Below are 18,859 nucleotides of genomic sequence, written 5' to 3'. Positions count from 1 at the left end.
CCAAAATTAGAGTTCAAATTTTTTGTGCAAGTATACACGCCAAAATTAGAGTTCAAATTTTTTGTGCAAGTATACGCGGAGATGCTTTAACATTTTTATTTCTAAAATTGCTTTTAAAATAGTAACTAATCTGTTTGACCACTCTCATTCCACAATAAAAATATTATTAATAATAATTACGTCCTGTTCCTCCCTCTTTCAGGATTGCACCAATATAGAAATAATTTTTAGAGTGAAAATTTGATATGTTTGATATGTTCGTACCGGGTGACTAATTTAAACCGTGCTCTGTAGTATATAAAAATCCAAATTTTACTGATCACATGTTAGAATCAGGGTGTTATTATTATTATTTTTTCATAGGGGAATCAGGGTGTTATTATTAATTATTAAATTGTGAAAATGATTAAATTTAGAAATCAAAATGTTAGATTGAAAATATCCTTTTCAATCAAAATGATTTAATTTATATTTGTATGATATCTCAAATATAAATATCCTTCTTTTTTTCTTTTTTTCAAGTTACTCAGTCCTAATTTACCAGAAAATAATAAAGAAGATTGGTGACATGGCCAAATTTCTTGCAATCAAAGACCTTGCTAAATAGAATGGAGTATTTGGTTGCTAGAGCTCCATTTCCGAAAATTTTGGTTAAGTATTTACACTTTAATTCTCTTTTAAGGATGGAAATATTATATCATTGGACTAGAAATCTGTTCGACTCAAGTTAAAATATTGGACTAACATATGATTATTTTTGAAGTTTTTCATGGTCTTGGGAAAGTCAGCTGTAATATTGAAAGTCAACTGTAATATTGAAAATTCTCTCTAAATCAAGTGTTGGGTATTAAATTATTGATAATGAGATCAATCCGCTTTCCCCTAATTATTCTACCCAAATATGCCACACACTGCGAATCCCTGTTGGGTATATTTAAATTTGCCCACTCTACGTTTCAAAGAAAGTATGGCAATAAAAGGGGAAAAAAAAAGTCACTCTCTTGTTTGGTTGACGAAGAAATAAGAGTACAAATGACTTAACAAAAAAAAAATATATATATATATATATATATATTCTCAAAAAAGGCACACATGTGTGACAACATTCTCTTAAAGAGGCAAAACTTTGATGGTGGAGAATCTTCTAAGTTTGTTATTAGATCAAAGTGAATGGAGTAGGAAGCAGCTTTATCATCTCAAATTTCACCATCCCACAGCTCCTCAAGACTTTTGTAGGGGCTACGGCTTTCATGAATTGCACAGTTTCCTCGAAGGAGCCTTTGCTGCATCACACATCAGAAAGATATGTATTCTTAGTAGGCAAATATGACAGCATATATACATACACACGCACCTATATATGTGTTTTGTGTATATATGGATGCATGCAGCTGAGTGCGTATTTGTGTAGATGATGAGGCAGGCATACATATTTACCTGGTGGATAGCAGAGAATTTTGAGAAGAGGTCTGGAGGGATGCACCAGTCAAATAAATTTAAATTTTCCTTGATCCTAGACTCATTCACACTCTTTGGGAGGACACTGTGACCACTTTGAATGCCCCATCTCAGAGCTACTTGTGCTGGTGACTTGCTCAGCTTCTCAGCAATCTCAATCAATATTGGTTCCTTCAAGATTTCACCTTTCACCCAAGTCCCTGGAGATCCCAGAGGAGAATATGCCTGCACACACACACATATATATATATAATATATATATTCATTTTGTTTACACATTGAAGCCCCCAGTCTTTACTCTACAGCTAGCTAGAGATCAAAATGTTCAGGGAATGAGAAATTACTGATAGATGAACGCTGGTGGATTGGCACAAGTTGTGAAGGGCAGGTTGTTGCCAGACAGGGTGGCATTCCACCTGATTGACTGCCGGAGGAACTTTCGCATAGGTTAGGAGGTCCTGCAGCTTCTTTGTTGAGAAGTTGCTTACCCCGATTGCACGTGCCTGACCAGATGCATACAAGCCCTCCATTGCAGCCCATGTTTCTGGCAGGCACGGGGGAGCAAAGACATCGGGGTTCCACCCAGTCGAGCCCGGTTTTGTTCGAAATGGCCAATGTATCTGTAACACAATCTCTCATTTCAAATACTTCACGCAGCATTTGCATTTGCAGCTTATATACATAACAATAAAAAATTCAACATCTTGTTTGCTCTCTGCATAGTAATTGTCTAAAGCAAGTATTCAAGTTGATATTCTGAAATAGATGGTCAGGTCTATGGCCATCTACATTGTTGTCACGGGGGTTGACTTCGAATACTACAGCACTCCTGAGCCTCCTCAGGCTGTCATGGGGCTGCTAACCTCTTTTCGGCAAAACACCCAATATTTACGAAAATGTCATTGGGCAAACAATTGTCCACTACCAATCTAATACCTTTTTGTTGCATCTACCCTATAATAGAAGTGTGTCATATTATGATTTATTAAGCTTCTTGCAACTAGAAATATGATCTTTATTGTGTGTTGTATAGGTTTTAATACGAGGCTACGCGGAGTCTATTTGCAGACATACTGTAGAGTCTTGGTTCTTATGAATATATGAAAGTGAAGAAATATACCAGATAGAGATCAACATAGTCAAGTTGCAGGTCCTCTAAACTCTTGCTCAATGCTTTTGAGACATCCTCAGGCAAATGGTCACTGCACCTGTAAATGTATAACCTAATGGTTAGAAGTTATAAGAGTAGCAGCATAAACTTTTGCAGAAATTAAGCTTGCCTTTGACCAGAAATGGGTCGGTTCCTAGTAAGCTAAGATTTAATCAAATTAATGAACGAACATTAGATTCCGTCATTCAGAATTAAGTACAAGAACAAAATCTTAAAATCATTCTGTGTAAAAAGGTTAAGAACATTAACGAGATATAATTTAAACATACCACAGTTTAGATGTGATCCAAATCTCGCTACGCTTCACTACCCCAGTGGAAAATAGTTCCTTCAGAGCCTCTCCTACCTGCGAAATTTCAAAACAATGTGAAAAATAACTATATGTATTAACAATTACGAGGCATTATGAGTGTGAAAAGGATGCATCTACACATTCAAATCAAGGAAATCTATTGAGATAAATGGTGTTTGGTTACAGTTTAACCTTTTCAAATGGTGTACTTTCTACAATTATTTGATTGTTTATACTTACATCCCCTTTAACAACTTAAAATTTTGGTGTAATTTTATATGTCGATGAAAAAATGCCCCAAACTAAAGAATTTGAACAACAGAGAGAGTATACCTCTTTTTCATTATCATATACTCGAGCACAATCAATATGTCTGTAACCAGCCTGCACAAGTTGAAACTTGAGTGACCAAATTGTCAAAAAAAACAGAGAATTTCTATGATTCTAATAGTTGCACTGAATCCTAAGGGATAGCCTGACAAAAATTATCAGCTCACATCGTGGAGGTCGGGAGTTCAAATCCCTTGGGGCCATTCTTAAAGAATTTTTTAGGGAATTGGCATGTGGGACGGGGACAGTATGTGTCCGATGGTGGATTATGGAATTCTCTAAGAGGTCCGACACCAGCATTATATATATATATATAGTTGCACTGATTTGATTTTAGTTACACATTGACACAAATGACACATCATTTAGACAAAAAAGATCTTATAGTGACAAATCTTGTTCAATGTTTTTACGACACAAATTATGATTTATAATAGCATAGAGATGAGTAATATTTGGAACATATTTTCGAAATCACCATAGAATCAACAAGCATCACATTATCTTATTTTTTTTAGTTGGAGACCTAGGTTAGTGGAAATATGTGCCTGTGTGTATATATATAGAGAGAGAGACAGAGAGAGAAAGGGAAGCAAGATTTAAATGGAAGATTGGAACCTTGACGGCGGCAATGACAGCGGCACCGACCTCACCGGCAGGAGCTCTCCACGTTCCTAGGCCAACAGAAGGCATTTTGGCTCCGGTATTGAGTTCAAAATGTAGAGGTCCATGCTTGCTTGCTTCTTCCATAGTCATCTACACGACCAAAATCTAATCAGATACCATTGCTGTTAATTTAGGGCTAATCAATACGAATAACCTATTCTCTGCTTATCTATGTTAATATCACACAAAGAGAGAGGTTTTTACCTATTAGAACCAATTCCACCAATCACGATTTAATAGCATGAGAACCCGCTACTTGTGACCGTTTTATGTCCAAATGTTGGGACTTTGGGAGTTTTTCATCCTTGACCTCTCTCTCTCCCTCCCTCTAAATATACACACACACAGATACTATGTCTTACTCTCGCGACTTGTGCCAAGGAATTTGGATCTTAAAATGGCTTTGTTAGAAAACAACAGAATTGGCAGCTTATATTAATTGTTGTGTCTTGAAAGGTCCTAATTTAAAGTTCAATTTAAGGTAATGGACTATATCAATCACAAAGTACAAAATCACATGGTTACTATGGTCTCTCTGTCTTGACCAACAATTGTACCCTTAAATTCAAGTCAATCAATTGTTCATCAACTCATCATAAGATGGTTACAATGTTTTGATCATACGATGGTTCGTGCAAGGTGATCCAAAATGTCAGTCCAATCATAGGTTGTGATGTCTATGTATTTATTGTGTGTGTGTGTGTAGTGTAATAAAAGAAAAATAATTTAATAGTGGGGCTCACAAGGCACTTTAGAAAAGGGTCAAGACCATAAAGTTGGTCTCATTTTCCTGATTCCCTTTCTCTCTCTTGGTGCATCTCTCTCTCAACCCATAAGCTCATTTTTCTCTTATTTTTTTTGGTTTCAACTTTGAGATTAGATTTCTCACTCATTTCTTGTTGGAATTAGGTTCCGTTTGAGGCAAAACAAAGCTCGTGTCAAGCTCTATACATCCATACCATCAATTTCCAGTTTCGAGTCTTCTTTGGAGCTCGAATTTGAGGACTCATTTTCTAGGGTTTTGGTGCAATTTTGAGGTAGGGGCCCTTAATTCATGAAATCTTGTACCTTAGTGAGTTAATTGCCTCTAATTGTTGTTTAATTTGATTAGTTGTTTAAAATCTAGAGAATTGTTGATCTGTATGCATATATGTTAGTTGTGTGACTATATTTGTTGATTGTTCTATGTGAAGCATGTTTAGGACTTGATTATATATGTTTATTGTGCTAGAACTTGTTATGTATAAGCATGTTATGACTTTCTTGATTATTCTTGCGAATTATGCCATGTTGCTTAAATTGGATAAAGTATGGAATGATGAACTTGTGTATGTCATTGAGGTATTCATGCATTAACATTGGGCAGGAAAAGGGAAAGAATTGATTTACTTCAAAAGGGGGAAATTTCGGGAAAGTGTTTTTGATGAAATGATTTTATGCGAAACCCGGTCGCTGCGGGGTTACCAACGGGCCGGAGGTTAATATAGCCTAGAGGGGACTAGGGAGTCGCCCTAATGTGATTGAGCTAGCTGGGCCCCATAATGACACTGCGGGGTTACCAAGGGTCAGGGACACTAGCCAATCCTCCTCTCGTGTCGCGGCGGAGTTACCAAAGGGCGGGCTGTATTAACGTTTGAAAGTGATGGTTTTGAGAATGAAAATGGGGAGTGTCATTGATATGCATTGCATTTCATTGCATTGTATTGCATTATTTATAATTGGAATTGAATTGTATGTTGTATTTTATCCCCTACGTTGTATGATCCCTATCTCCCATTGGCCTATGCTTTGTTTGAATTCACAAGGATACAAGATTTGTGTCTTAAGTATCTCTGCTGAGCTATATGCTCACTCCTATATCTATATATATTTTTTTTCAGGTCTTGGAAAAGAACCGGTGGACGACAATCCACCTCAACTTTGAAAGTTGCTAGAGGAGCATTTTCCTTGTTATTTTGTAATAGACTACTCCTTTGTTCATCCCTCATTTTTTGTAAAATTCCAAAGGTGTAATGATGTAAATTTCTTTTGAAGAACCATGATCATGTAATACACTTATGATACTTGATGACATATGGGATGCGAACTTGATGATATGTAACTTGTTGATGAATGGAAGGATAATCCTAGCTTGAAGCATTGTCTAGATTAGTAGGTTGTATCATTATCTTTTGTTGCCGTGAATTCAGAAATTAGTTGCATGATAGGTTAAATATGCATTTAAACAGGTTACGGTAGGTCCATTTTTTTAGGGGAGGTTATGCCGAATTTTTTTTTTTTTAAAAAAAAATTCTTGGCATTAGTTTTAGGATCGTTACATAGGTCATAAAAGGTGAATCACTTCCAAAGTAAATGTGTGAACTAATAATATGGGCATCCTGTAAACTAGAGAGAAGTCATGCTTTGTCCTGATCGCCCAAACATTGAGCCACTATAGGGGACAACTGCAACCATATCAAAACTGGTAAGACCAACAGAGAGCTTATGAACACCACCATTCCAAACTGAAGCTGGGCAATTCTGAAAACAATTCAAATTTACCAAAAAACTAGGAAAATTGTAGGCATGAATAGAATGCAATGTCATAGCAGCAATGCCTCGATAATAGCAACTACTATCCAACCTCATCCATTAGGATCCTGTCTAATCAATGCCGCGATTATCCTTAACACTCGTCATATCTTGTAGTCAAAGCCACAAAAATCTCATCCCTCCAAATGGAGTGTGAACCAAAATATAGGTTACCATTTCTGGTTTACTTCAATAGAAATGGCGCAGTAGTTGAATTTTCTCTTTCAGGGGAAAAGAAGGCAATTACACAATGCTAATCCCGCTTATACCTGGTGTTGGGACAAAAAGATTATCATAGTCCTAACACAATCTACTTTATACAAAGTGGCTCCTCGATAGAATCACAAATATATATATATATATTCTAGATTGAAATAGTTTCTGAATATAGGGTGAAATATAAAAGATTTGCCAACTGGGTTATTACACAATCGAATCAAGGGAAGTTCAAGAAATCGAAGTGGCCAATTTATAAATTGAGCAATCACTACAAGACTGGGAAAAAAATTCAAGTACAAATCTGAAAGCTAGAACTGCTGTGTAATTTGTCCAGTGAAACAGTTGCCAAAGTGAGCATATCTGCCCAATGAAACCAAAGAAACCCCAAATGAAACCTTATTGGACAGTCTCAACTCAACCACTTCATCAGGCTTATGAAGAAAGTGTACACAGATCAGTTAATCTAAAGCAAACCATTCAGATCATGGACAAATTAACCCAAGTTTTCGTTCTGCTCCTCGTGCAAGATTCAAATTGTCGAAATGCCTCAAAATTCTTGAATAGCTACCTAACAAAATCCTTGAATCACCTGTCCAGAAAAAGAGCATTTCAGAAACTTCTAATCAGGAGAAGGAAAAAAAAAAGGGATAGAAGTTTATAATAAAACCTAAAAGGCTGTTAGAAGTAGTCATCCACAAACTTCCTGAGTTTCTTCAGCCACTGCAAGTACTCCTTACTGTTTTTGCTGATCATGTACTCGTACAAAAAGTCGATTGTACTGGTTTTAATTCCCCTGAATTCAAGATATTTTTGGAAAGACTCCTGCAAATTTTCACTCAAATCCCTTGGCAGAAGAGACAGATTTCAGAAAATGAACAAAATGATCACAATGAATGTATATAGAAGATTAATTTGACAGGCTTACCAGAAGTCAGGTCCTTCATTTGCAAGATGACTTTCATAACGTTCTTGCTCCTTGAGGGACAAGCTGTCAATTGAAATCTCATCTGGAAGAGCAGTGATTACAAACTCCAATTGCAATCTACTTCCTTTGGAGACCCTCACAACCAACGGAATGCAAGGTTGAGTCTTACCATCATAATAACCATTATCGTCATCAGAATCCTCTACATTTCCAAAATCAGGCATGTGAACTTCGACTTTGATGATTTCATTTTTGTACACTCTTTTAAGTAGTATGGTACTTTCTCCAGGGTTATCATGGATCATGAAAGGAAATCCGTCTGGGATTTCTTCTGCCTATTTGGGGAAATTTCAGGAGGAAAAGCATAAGTAGCTTAACAAATTATCAACTTGTTTACAAATGTTACGTTGATGTTTCAATGCTGTGACACACTTAATTTTAGACACTTAAATTTGACAATTGGTGAGCTAGACAAACATTGATAAGGCACCATAGGCTATTCATGTACGAAAATCATTTCAAAAAGTGGCCCTTATTTTCCTAAAGAATGTACAGAAATAAAACAGTACAACACCTTTCTATTAAAGAACGTATAACCCAGTTACTGATTTATCATTAAATATCTATTTTCCATCCAATTCATACATGCACTTGAGTCTTGAACATAGATAATTTATAAGTGGTTAATATAGCGAATCCCCCCTGCCAAAAACAAAAGAAGGTACATACACAGACACATCTATAGCCATATCATCATCTTCTAATTTTGATGATGTCATTTTAGGGCTTGAACGCCCCATGTCCATATCCAAACATGACATTCGTTTCCTTGTCCCCAAATACACCCTCAAAGATAGTATCCAAACTGCAACCTAGCTAAGAGAGCTGGTAAAAAATATTCTTCACTCAGATAATATTTAAGACTAGTTCCCCAAACATACATAATTTTTTCCTGAATAACATACAGAATTACTAAACTAAATAAACATAAGATAAGATATTTGCTTCGATAAGGTTTGAGGAATAAAAGGGACTGGGGGACGAAGATAAATTTTGATATTAAAAATCTGAATATACTCTAGTGTTCCTAACGTGAAAAAAATAAAAAAAATAAATCTACTCTAGTCTTTTATGTAACCAGTAGGTCAACTCCTCGAAAAGACAAAAAGGATTGTGATAGAAAATTCGATCTTTCAGAAGTGGAAAGCTCAAGCTGCATGCTGTAAAATAGGAACCAGTAGCTCAATCTACTCTAGTCTTTTATGTAACCAGTAGGTCAACTCCTCGAAAAGAAAAAAAGGATTGTGATAGAAAATTCGATCTTTCAGAAGTGGAAAGCTCAAGCTGCATGCTGTAAAATAGGAACCAAAAACATAAACAAACCTAATTATCTCATAATAAGGTTCTAATGTTGTGTTACACACATGCTAAATAAATTAAGAACTTTCAATGGGGGCGCTAAGTTACCAAAATTGGGAACAAGTTTGAATTTCTGATTGAGATGGTATCCATCATCCATTCCTAAACCATACAACATCCACGGTTTTGAGAAATTTAGCATCCACCTAAGTATTTCACAAAGACCAAAATCTGCACCATGAAGAATAATCCTAGCAATTAAATAGAATTTGGCAGTACAAATCCAAACTCTAATAAGTCAGACCTTAATCAACCACATAACTGCTTTGCATTATACATCATTGCATTGAACTTCAAAGAGGAAGTACACAAAATTCAGGGTGCAGAAAGACAGGGCAGAGTTCCTCAAGAATAGGTTATAATTCATAAGATCTCAAGAGGTAATAAACTACTAAAGAAGCAAAACACCAATGAAGCCATTTCTTTCTTTCATTCCCAAAAAAAAAAAAAAAAAAAAAGGACTGAAAATCCTTTAAGAAATGCATTATCTCTTTGGTTGCTGAGAAATGAAATTGTAACATTATTCAGCTAAGTTGAAGCTTCCATTTCAACTAATATAAGTAAAAATTATGCAAAACCTCCTAAATGCTGGAAATAAAAATAAATTAGGTAAACAATAAAACATAATCCTCATGCAATTAAAATGAAATTACACAAAACCTCCTAAATATTGGAAATAAAAATAAATCAAGTAAATTATAAAACATACTCCTCATGCAAATTTTCATTTCATTTGTCATTTGTCCTCCTTCAGCAACAAATGGAGCCTAAGGCTAAGGTATTATTTGATTTTTTTTTTTTTTTTTTTTCCTCAAGGCAAGAAAATCATTCATTAGATGAAATTAAATATGAATACAATCCATATATGAAATTATTATTTGATAGCTCAATTAATTATTCCACTCAAAATGAAATAAAATTTTAAGTGACCTGTGACCACATTATAACTGAACACTTCCAATTTTATTTTTAAATATATATATTTTTCTTTCTCAATTTAGAATTTGCAGTTATAATTTCACTGGATCCCCTCCCGTTTAGGGGATACAGTAAACTCATCCTCATGCAACACATCTACATCCCAAAATGCAACAACTATGTATCAGTTAAGCAACACATTTATATCGAAGATACAACGAATATTGATAATTTAACATATTTACATAATTATTACTGATTTAAAGTTGTTGCATTAGGCACAGGAAAGACACAAAACGATAGCATCGCAGGAGATGATCTCATTCAATTTCAATACTCAACAGTCAACATTCAGCTCTTAAAATTTTCAAGCTTAATTTTCTGTTCTTTCCCAATATTTTCTTCAGCTTTCTCACCAACCAACCAAAGGAAAAAAATCATACAAATCACTAATAAATAAATAAAGAAAAGAGATGGCTTAGAGAAACTCACGCGATAGTGCTGTTCCACTTCCTCGGCACACTCGATTTCAGAGTCGATGATTCGAATGAGACTCTCATCGAAACTCTGTTCCTTATCGATGGCCGTAGAGAAGTGGAGAGACGGAACAAAGCTTTTCTGGTAGAGCTCGTGACGGAGTTTGCCATTATCTACGCTAAGAGCGGCGCCTCGGACAGTTCTCGCAGATCCAACGGTGCGGATTGCGAGAGGGACTACGCATGAGGATGCTCTGCGAAGCATGTAATACAACGCCATAGTATTTCCGTTTTTGGAAACAAGCTTTGAACCTTTATAAAAACAACAAACCCTCAGAGCAAAATCCAGGGTCTCTTTTAGTTTTAGGCGTCAAAAGGGTTTTACAAGAAAATTACTGGAATATGAAATTTTGTAAGCTCATTTATCTTTCATTATTTGCATTTGGTGTAACTTTGAAGTTTGATTTTATTGTATATATTTCATACACCTCACACCTATTTGTCAATCAAAATCTTCTTTCATCAGGATTCTTTTTATGAGTTACCACGATTCTTTCATGAGTTATTTTCTTTGTATCTCAGTCAGTGAGTTAATTTAAAACTTAAAAGCAAAAATCATAAGGTGTTTCCAATTATACTATAATATAAGTCACAAGTTTCACATAAAGTATGTCCAATTATGTTAAATTAAAAATCGAGTTCTATACCAACTACCTCTTAATTGAGAGATTGAAAAAGGCATATTAAATTATATAAAAAATTTACTTATTATATCAAAACCAACTTCCAATGCGAACATGACAGATTTCTAATCCACTTCATTGTCATTGAGGAATGGATTAAAACCCACCGAGGCAATGAGGATTACACATTAAAAGAAAAATGAGTCAGCATGCTTTGTTTATAAGATTTTCATTTATCTACTTATGAGCGTAGAATAAAGAGTTGAAAACAAGAACCGATCAACAAAAAAAAAAATTTGCAGTGTTGTTGGTGCACATTGTTTACTACTTTTATTGTATGTGTACTACCAAAAAAAATTTGCAGCAGTGTACAATTTGTTGCACAAACAAACGGAAGGAAACGAAGATTGAAGACCAACCAAACCTTTTTCTTTCCCATTCGGTGATTGTTTTCAAACTTTAAGCTACGCAATGACAAAAACAGAAACAGTTGGAAAGTATTCCATCCACTCATTTGAACTTACCCATGGATGCCAAAGGGGGTACATGGCTTGCTCTTAAGTGCCTAAGCATATATGGCGTACCCATAGTTGCCTAAACATTGAACATTCGGTTAAGGATGTTTTACAGGCCGATCGTTTCATTTTCAATCGACCATTATCTTCATCAACAACATAAGATGGCTTTGAAAATAGTCAGCAGATGTACCTGAAGCACAAGCAAGTACGATGATAGATGGACAATCAAAGAGGGGCACTAGGGCATCATGAGCAGGCAAGCGTTAACAGCCTACTTGTGGTCAATGTACTAGGGTCGCAAGCCATTGCAGTGTGTGATGATGGTCAGATGCCGGAATGGGAGCATCGTACATGGCAAGTGTAGCAGTAAATAACGTTGGAAACTGGAAAGAAACCGATTGCAAAGAATCCCCATTATAAATCGCCAACCACCACAAAGATGATGTGCGCTTCTTCACCCATGCCAGACATGACGGCACATTGATAGTGAATAGGCACTGGAACAAACAGTACCTTAGGGAGCATAGAATTGGGGTGAAATGCATTATTCAGGAGCAATGTAATGTATGTCAATGGAAATACCACCTTCCCAAATAAATGGAAAGATTCAGAAGAGATAAACCATATGATAATATGTGATCATGTCCAAATTGCCAAAAGCTCACAGACATCTATTCGCAGGCATGGCATGGTGTGAGAACACAATTTGGTATCAAATACACATAAACAGATCATAAAGTTGAGTAAAATTAGAAGCAAATGGTCCGAATCATTTAATCATTCTGCTAGCAAGATGCTGAAAAAACATAAATGTAACTAGCAACCATCATATTCCCAGAGAATGATATTTCTACTTTAAGTTTCTAATGTAAAGTACGATTCAAAGATTGTTGCCATTGCGGCTAAAACAAAGGGAAGGAAGAACAACTGAAATAGAACCAGTTCAAATAACCAGTGTTTCAATCAAACTTATGGAACCAATCCGGTAATATAAATTTTAGCTGAAGGAGACAGAGAACCCCATGCCTTCCCTTGCCATAATTCATTCACCTGTCTGCTCATAGCTCCCCATCCCAGAGTTCCTCCAATGTCTTGTATTGGCTGAGGGTCTCATGGGCAAATGAACTCCCTCTGAGTAGCCTTGCCTGCATAGTCAGAAACAATAACATTTATTGACACTTGTCAGAAAAGATATCCAGAATTCCTATGCCATCGCTTAATATATACACACACACACACACACACACACACACACATATATATATATAGAGAGAGAGAGAGATGAAGCTACTGGACCTTGGTCAACTAAAAAGATTGTGAACATAGGCCATAAATTATCTTATATCAGTCCCCCCCCCTACAATAGTAGGGTACTTGGGTATTTCTATTAGTAACATTTATAAAATTGCAATTAATCATCTTAATTATTTATAATTCGCAGTGACAAAAGTTTGAGCTGATAAGCGTGAAATCATGGGTTTGAATATGGAAGCAATCACTTTGTACAAAATAATGCTAAAGATAAATGCCGCTCTACAAGCTTCATCTCCCAACACACTTTTTACTTTAAAGTGCTAAAAGAACCATGATTAGAGTGATAAATTAGGTAAAAAAATGAAAGAACAACTTGCCTGTTCAATTTCGGAGAACTTGGTGAACAAATCATCAGGAATAGACCAGTCGAAGACATCAAAGTTCTCCTTGATCCTTTCTTCATGTGTACTCTTAGGAAGTACACCATGGCCCATCTGCAAAGCCCAACGGAGAGCAACCTGTGCAGGAGTCTTGCCCAATTTATCTGCTATCATAATTAGAACCGGATGCTTAAGGACATCACTCTTGAGCCATGTTGTACCGGGAGAACCCAATGGTGAATATCCCTGAAAGAATGAAGATATCAATGTGAAGAATACCACAAAATCATCAAACTTAAAATTTGTAGTTAACTGAATTTAAGAAATTAATTATGTTTTACCCAATCACATATATGAGAACCCCCTAAAAAAATTCAACTTGTAGCTAACACATATATCAAGATAACATTTGATTGTCAACTTACAGATAGGTGAACTCCCTTAGATTTACAGAATTCGCGGAGCTTGGCCTGTTGCCACGAAGGATGACACTCCACTTGGTTGACAGCAGGGGGAACACGTGCTACATCCAACAAATCTCCCAGTTTCTTTGTAGAGAAATTGCTAACACCTATAGCTCGAGCTTTACCAGAATCATAAAGTGCTTCCATCGCTTTCCAGGTACTGGGTATATCCGTTGGAGTAAAGTTTTCAGGATTAAAGCCCACAGAACCCTTCTTCATACGAACTGGCCAATGGATCTTCAAGAATTGAGCAGCACCATTTATTCCCAATAAAGTAAATCCACATAAATAATAAAATAATAATAATAATAATAATAAATTTAAATTTAAAAGAGAAGATACCAACTATTCAATAGATTTGAAGTTCAAAATAGAATTTTAAGCTGGAGGCATGGTTGATATCCAGGTGAATTAATATTTAAGCCAGGGTCATGACCCTTCTCAACATTCAAATATGGCATCGAGGCCAGCATCTAGGAGGTACCTATTGCTCAAATTTACCTTGTTCCTGCAGCCATTAGATTGAACTAGGTCTTGGCACAGATTTAAATCAGTTGGTTTCCAAGTTTTAAATTACATGTTTTTGACTGCTCAACTTTTTAACTAACAAAAGTAAAAATATAAATTTTCATGAGGCAACACATACAAGGTACAAATCAACATAGTCAAGCTGCAAGTCTCGTAAAGTTCTGTCTAATGCCACTGGTACATCTTCTGGCGCATGATCAACACACCTGCCAATCATTCATGTTTTGAGTAGGGAAAACTTCTAAGATTATTTTGCTACACTACAAGTTAGACTCTGTAAACAAGGAATGAGCATACTGGCATAGCAGCCTGTACATCTTAGCATATAGGATATAGATATTCAGCATTTTCCTTAATATTTACATACTATATCAAATTAAAAAAAGCAAAAAAAAAAAAAAAAAAAAAAAAGACAGATCCAAACCAGAGTTTGGAGGTAATCCACAAATCCTCACGCTTCACCACACCATCTTCAAAGAGCTTCTTCAAAACCAAACCGATCTACAAGGCATAAAAACTAAATTGGTGCCGCAAAATCTTTACAACACAATTAAACCTTACTTTCGACAAACTATCTATCTTCCAGTAATAAGGCAAGACGATCATGAAAATCAGATCAGTGATCATCAGTTGCAAATCTGCAAAGTATAGGTTTCAATAATAAAATTAAATAAACTTAAAGAACCTCCTTCTCATTGCCATAAACTTGAGCGCAATCAACATGGCGGTATCCAATCTGCAGTGACAAGAACATGTGATTGGTTTATTATTGACAGTATTAGATGTTTGAGATCAAAATCTCATAATACAAATGTATCACATTACATTAGTAAATACCACAATTACTAATATAGATAACATGGACAATGGAAATGTCAGCAATAAATTCATCCTCAAAACATTCTGCTACATCATGTCTACTTGAGCAAAAATATTTCGACCTTCATTACCAAAGAATAAAGACAATGTCTGATGATAATGTAAACACCAATCAATAGATCACAAAGAAAGAATAGAATAAAATAAGAAATCGTGTACACTCACAACAACCAAAACATGTTTCATTCATGGAAAAGGAAACTGAATTTTTTTTGGGTGAGGTAAGGGGAATGTGAATGCAGTACAAATAGACGAGAATAGCAAATGAAGAATTCTGCCAATATTAACGAAGGATCAAGAACTTGAACTACAGCTTCTCTTAGGTTCAAATATGTAAAGAGTTACTTACTTTAACAAGTCAAAGATTTGAAGTGTTGTTTCAATCACAATGTAAGATTATCTGATATTTCATCTTACCTCCAATAGAAGGAACTTAAAAGATTATTTTCCTTAACCAAAATAATTTAGGCTTCATTTGGTTTTTAAAATTTCATTTTCTTTTTTACTCCCCCTAAGATTGAACATCTTTATATCTTGAGCAGGATTGATGGATGGAACAGAGAGAAACTTCTGGCATGCTGTGTGAAAATGGAATTATGCCAAGCTGGAGAAGAATTTCTTGTGAGATAGCTAGAAGGCCAACACTATCAATAAGGAAGGGGGGAATGGAGAGGATGTTGCCCAAAAAATTAGAGCAGGATAGACGAAATAAAAAATAATTTTGAAGCGTTGTGTGACCATAGAGTTCTGGCCAAAACAAAAGAGTTGTTTCATAACACCATCTATGCTATATGGTACAGCACATTGGGCATCTGTGAATCATGTTCGCTAAAATGAGGATGTAAAAATGGATGAGTACTATTATAAGAAACAATAAAATTAAAATTGAATCCATTTGAGGGAAATTAGAAGTGGAACACATTGAAAATAAAATGAGAAGAGATTATCTTAAGGCGGGTTAGCCACTTAATGAGTAATGAGTGATTTAATCCAAGTAGAAAGTGTCAAAAGAATAATACGAAAAAGAGACCAAAGTGAAGGACATTATCACTTTAGACTAAATCAAGGACGTGAATTCAAAGAGAGGGAGGCAATAAATTTATGTAGCCGATCCTAAGTAAATGGATTCTTACTAATTGAGTTGATAATTTTCGTTTCTATTAATAAATCTTCTCAGCAAGGAAAAGCAAATGTAAATTTGACAATTGAACAAAAAAAACATAAGGAGAAAAAAATAATACAATCAAAGAGAAGTGTATTTTTTCAACTATTTGATTGTCGCATGCTACAATCCATACGCAAAATAAAATGCAACAATTGTACAATGTAATATTAACAATGGCTGTATAAACACGCTATTCTCAAATATCAGAAACAATAAACAGAAGAAATCGATTCTGAAAACCAGTTTTCTCACTTTGGACGAATTAGAGAATTATCAAAATATAACAGTGTTTTAATGATATAAAGACTAACACAATGCATGTATGAATTTTTTTCAAAGAGGGTCAAATGGTAATGATTGGAAGCAATTATAGTACTTCCATTTCTCACTTCGAATGCTTTTGGTAGCAAAAGATATTTGTTTTTTTTTTTTTTTTTTGCCCCAAATTTTTCTAAATTTTCATTGATGCTAACAATCTTCAAAGACAACCTAAATCTCTTATCAACTAAAATCTTCATGTTTGTCGTATCCAAATTTAATCCTCGCAAGCAATTTTCACATCTTTTTTCTCAGTAAAGAAATCCATAAATTTCACAAAATCACAGAAAAATGTGGTGTGTATATATATATATATATAGAGAGAGAGAGAGAGCAAGAAAACCTTGACGGCAGCGGCAACAGCTTGACCGACGAGACCGGGATCGGACTGCCATGTGCCCAGACCTACTGAAGGAATTTTAGCTCCGGTATTTAATTCAAAGAATCGAATGCTTCTCGCCATTTCAAGCTTATTCCACCAGATGATCTCTGTGCTCGGACGAATATATTATAGTAGAGGACAGAGGACGAACCGACGAATATATTTTATAGAGAGAGAAATTAGTGTGGGCTAGTTTGGTTGGAAAGAAATGTGAGATAATTTTTGTTTTTTTTTTTCTTTTTTATTTACAACTTTGGCAAAGAAAAGAAAAACCTAAATAATTTAGAGAAATATTAGGGAAGATTCGTGAGTTTAATTTTATTATATTTAATTAATACTCTGACAAAATCTATTAAGAAGGGTATGACAATAAATTCATCAATATATATATATATATATATATTTTTAAATATGATTATTATAATGTTTTTTTTTAAAATTAAAATATTTAATACTATCCTATTTTCTTTCTTTCTTTTCTTTTGTAAATTATACGTTATTTTTATTTTCCTAATTCAGTGAACCAAACAAAGGGGTTAAGCATAACGGGATAAAAAGAAAAAAATATAAATATAAACAAAAAATAGTGGGGAGATCGGAGAAACTTTTCGTTTCTATTTGTAACTACATCGACCTAAACCACTTACAGACAAATATATATATATATATACACACACACTACTATACTATATACGCACCGAATGCCGATGTTTCTGTAAATATGGATCTTCCATTTATAAACATTCCGGTCGCATTCGTTTTTCTGTCCGATGCACTTTCTTATATTTTATGTGAAACGGCCGGCCTGTGGGACCTGCTGGGTTAATGGAATTTTGAACATTATTTTTTTAAATTAAAATTTGAGATTTTTACAAACAAAGTAATATACCCTAGTTATAAAAAAAATATAGTATATTATTATTTAATTTTTAAGTGAAAAGGATTGAATTGAAATTCACTAGTTATAAAAAATATATATAAAATAAATAAATAATTACAAGCTTTTTTGTTACTTTTCTAGGTTTTGGTCTTCTAGTGAACAAACTCTTCTGTTACGTTTCTAGTTTTGGACATATTAGTGAGTCGCTCTGTGTTTCTCTCCAATGCTTCCATTTATCTCCACTTTTCAAACACACACACACACAAATAAGATTTCCCTCCAATAATATTCCGTATTCGGTATTTACTTTCTATATATCTTCTTGACTATAAAAAATTATGCATAAATCGCATTATCAAGCACCTCATCATAAGAGGATTCTACCAAAATGAAATCATGTCAAAATATTTTAAATTAAAATAATTCAAATTAGTAAAAATTGAAGTTTTAATTTAGTCAAATTTAGTCAAAAGGAAGATAATATAAAACTTGACTAAAAATATAAGAGAAAAGAAAAATAATAAATAAAATATATAATCAACAAAATGCAAGTTTGAATCCTCAAAATTTTATTTTGGAAGGTGAGAAAGTAATACTTTTGTTAACAAATTATCAACCCGTTAACATATGTTATGTTAATGCTTCAATACTGCGAATTACACCTGTTAACGGGTCGGATTCGGATCGGATTTGGCTTGGTCCGATTTGAATCTAAATACAATAAACGTTTAAAAAACTAGTCTTTATACACAGAACGTGATTAAGATGCTTTCTTTTAACAATAATTACTAAATTTTTTTAAATCATAAGACTTAGTGGTCCACTCCGATTCAAGCTTTTCAATTAAAAAAAGTCACCCACAAAAGTGTAATGATATATTACAAGAAAGTCTCAATATTAATTTTGATTGGACAGATCACCAAAAAGCAATGGACAATTGGACATTTAATAATTTCTCGTCCT

At 34.5% G+C, this 18,859-nt stretch overlaps 3 protein-coding genes and 1 long non-coding RNA gene across 5 annotated transcripts; 1 reads left to right on the top strand and 3 right to left on the bottom strand.

Moving 5' to 3' along the window:
• Positions 1-869: 869 nt before the first annotated feature.
• LOC132313194 (NADPH-dependent aldo-keto reductase, chloroplastic-like) lies at positions 870-4,302 on the bottom strand. 2 transcript variants are annotated; one of them, XM_059811877.1, is made up of 8 exons: positions 4,122-4,302; positions 3,870-4,022; positions 3,255-3,305; positions 2,899-2,975; positions 2,579-2,666; positions 1,803-2,078; positions 1,438-1,683; positions 870-1,283 (listed from the first exon to the last, which is right to left on the bottom strand). In XM_059811877.1, the coding sequence occupies exons 2-8, from the start codon at positions 4,005-4,007 to the stop codon at positions 1,197-1,199; spliced, it is 963 nt and encodes a 320-aa protein (XP_059667860.1). In that variant the 5' UTR covers positions 4,008-4,022; positions 4,122-4,302; the 3' UTR covers positions 870-1,196. The 2 variants fall into 2 exon arrangements, with proteins under 2 accessions (XP_059667860.1, XP_059667859.1); XM_059811876.1 differs by having other exon boundaries at positions 871-1,283; positions 3,870-4,007.
• A 415-nt stretch (positions 4,303-4,717) lies between these two features.
• Positions 4,718-6,068, top strand: LOC132315056 (uncharacterized). The gene is made up of 2 exons (XR_009483567.1): positions 4,718-4,954; positions 5,798-6,068. It is a non-coding gene; the product is annotated as an uncharacterized LOC132315056 (long non-coding RNA).
• A 795-nt stretch (positions 6,069-6,863) lies between these two features.
• On the bottom strand, positions 6,864-10,840 carry LOC132313192 (uncharacterized protein At2g39795, mitochondrial-like). The gene is made up of 4 exons (XM_059811873.1): positions 10,462-10,840; positions 7,633-7,967; positions 7,375-7,551; positions 6,864-7,296 (listed from the first exon to the last, which is right to left on the bottom strand). The coding sequence occupies exons 1-3, from the start codon at positions 10,723-10,725 to the stop codon at positions 7,386-7,388; spliced, it is 765 nt and encodes a 254-aa protein (XP_059667856.1). The 5' UTR covers positions 10,726-10,840; the 3' UTR covers positions 6,864-7,296; positions 7,375-7,385.
• A 1,535-nt stretch (positions 10,841-12,375) lies between these two features.
• Positions 12,376-17,232, bottom strand: LOC132313191 (NADPH-dependent aldo-keto reductase, chloroplastic-like). The gene is made up of 7 exons (XM_059811872.1): positions 16,978-17,232; positions 14,958-15,008; positions 14,697-14,773; positions 14,391-14,478; positions 13,706-13,981; positions 13,278-13,526; positions 12,376-12,791 (listed from the first exon to the last, which is right to left on the bottom strand). The coding sequence occupies exons 1-7, from the start codon at positions 17,095-17,097 to the stop codon at positions 12,705-12,707; spliced, it is 948 nt and encodes a 315-aa protein (XP_059667855.1). The 5' UTR covers positions 17,098-17,232; the 3' UTR covers positions 12,376-12,704.
• Between the last annotated feature and the right edge of the window lie 1,627 nt (positions 17,233-18,859).

This window comes from Cornus florida, unplaced genomic scaffold (assembly GCF_030987335.1).
Source record: "Cornus florida cultivar Cherokee Brave unplaced genomic scaffold, ASM3098733v1 CherokeeBrave_3.0.0_Hap2_Chr06, whole genome shotgun sequence".
Lineage (NCBI taxonomy): Eukaryota > Viridiplantae > Streptophyta > Magnoliopsida > Cornales > Cornaceae > Cornus > Cornus florida.
This window is presented reverse-complemented; position numbering and strand designations above follow the sequence as displayed.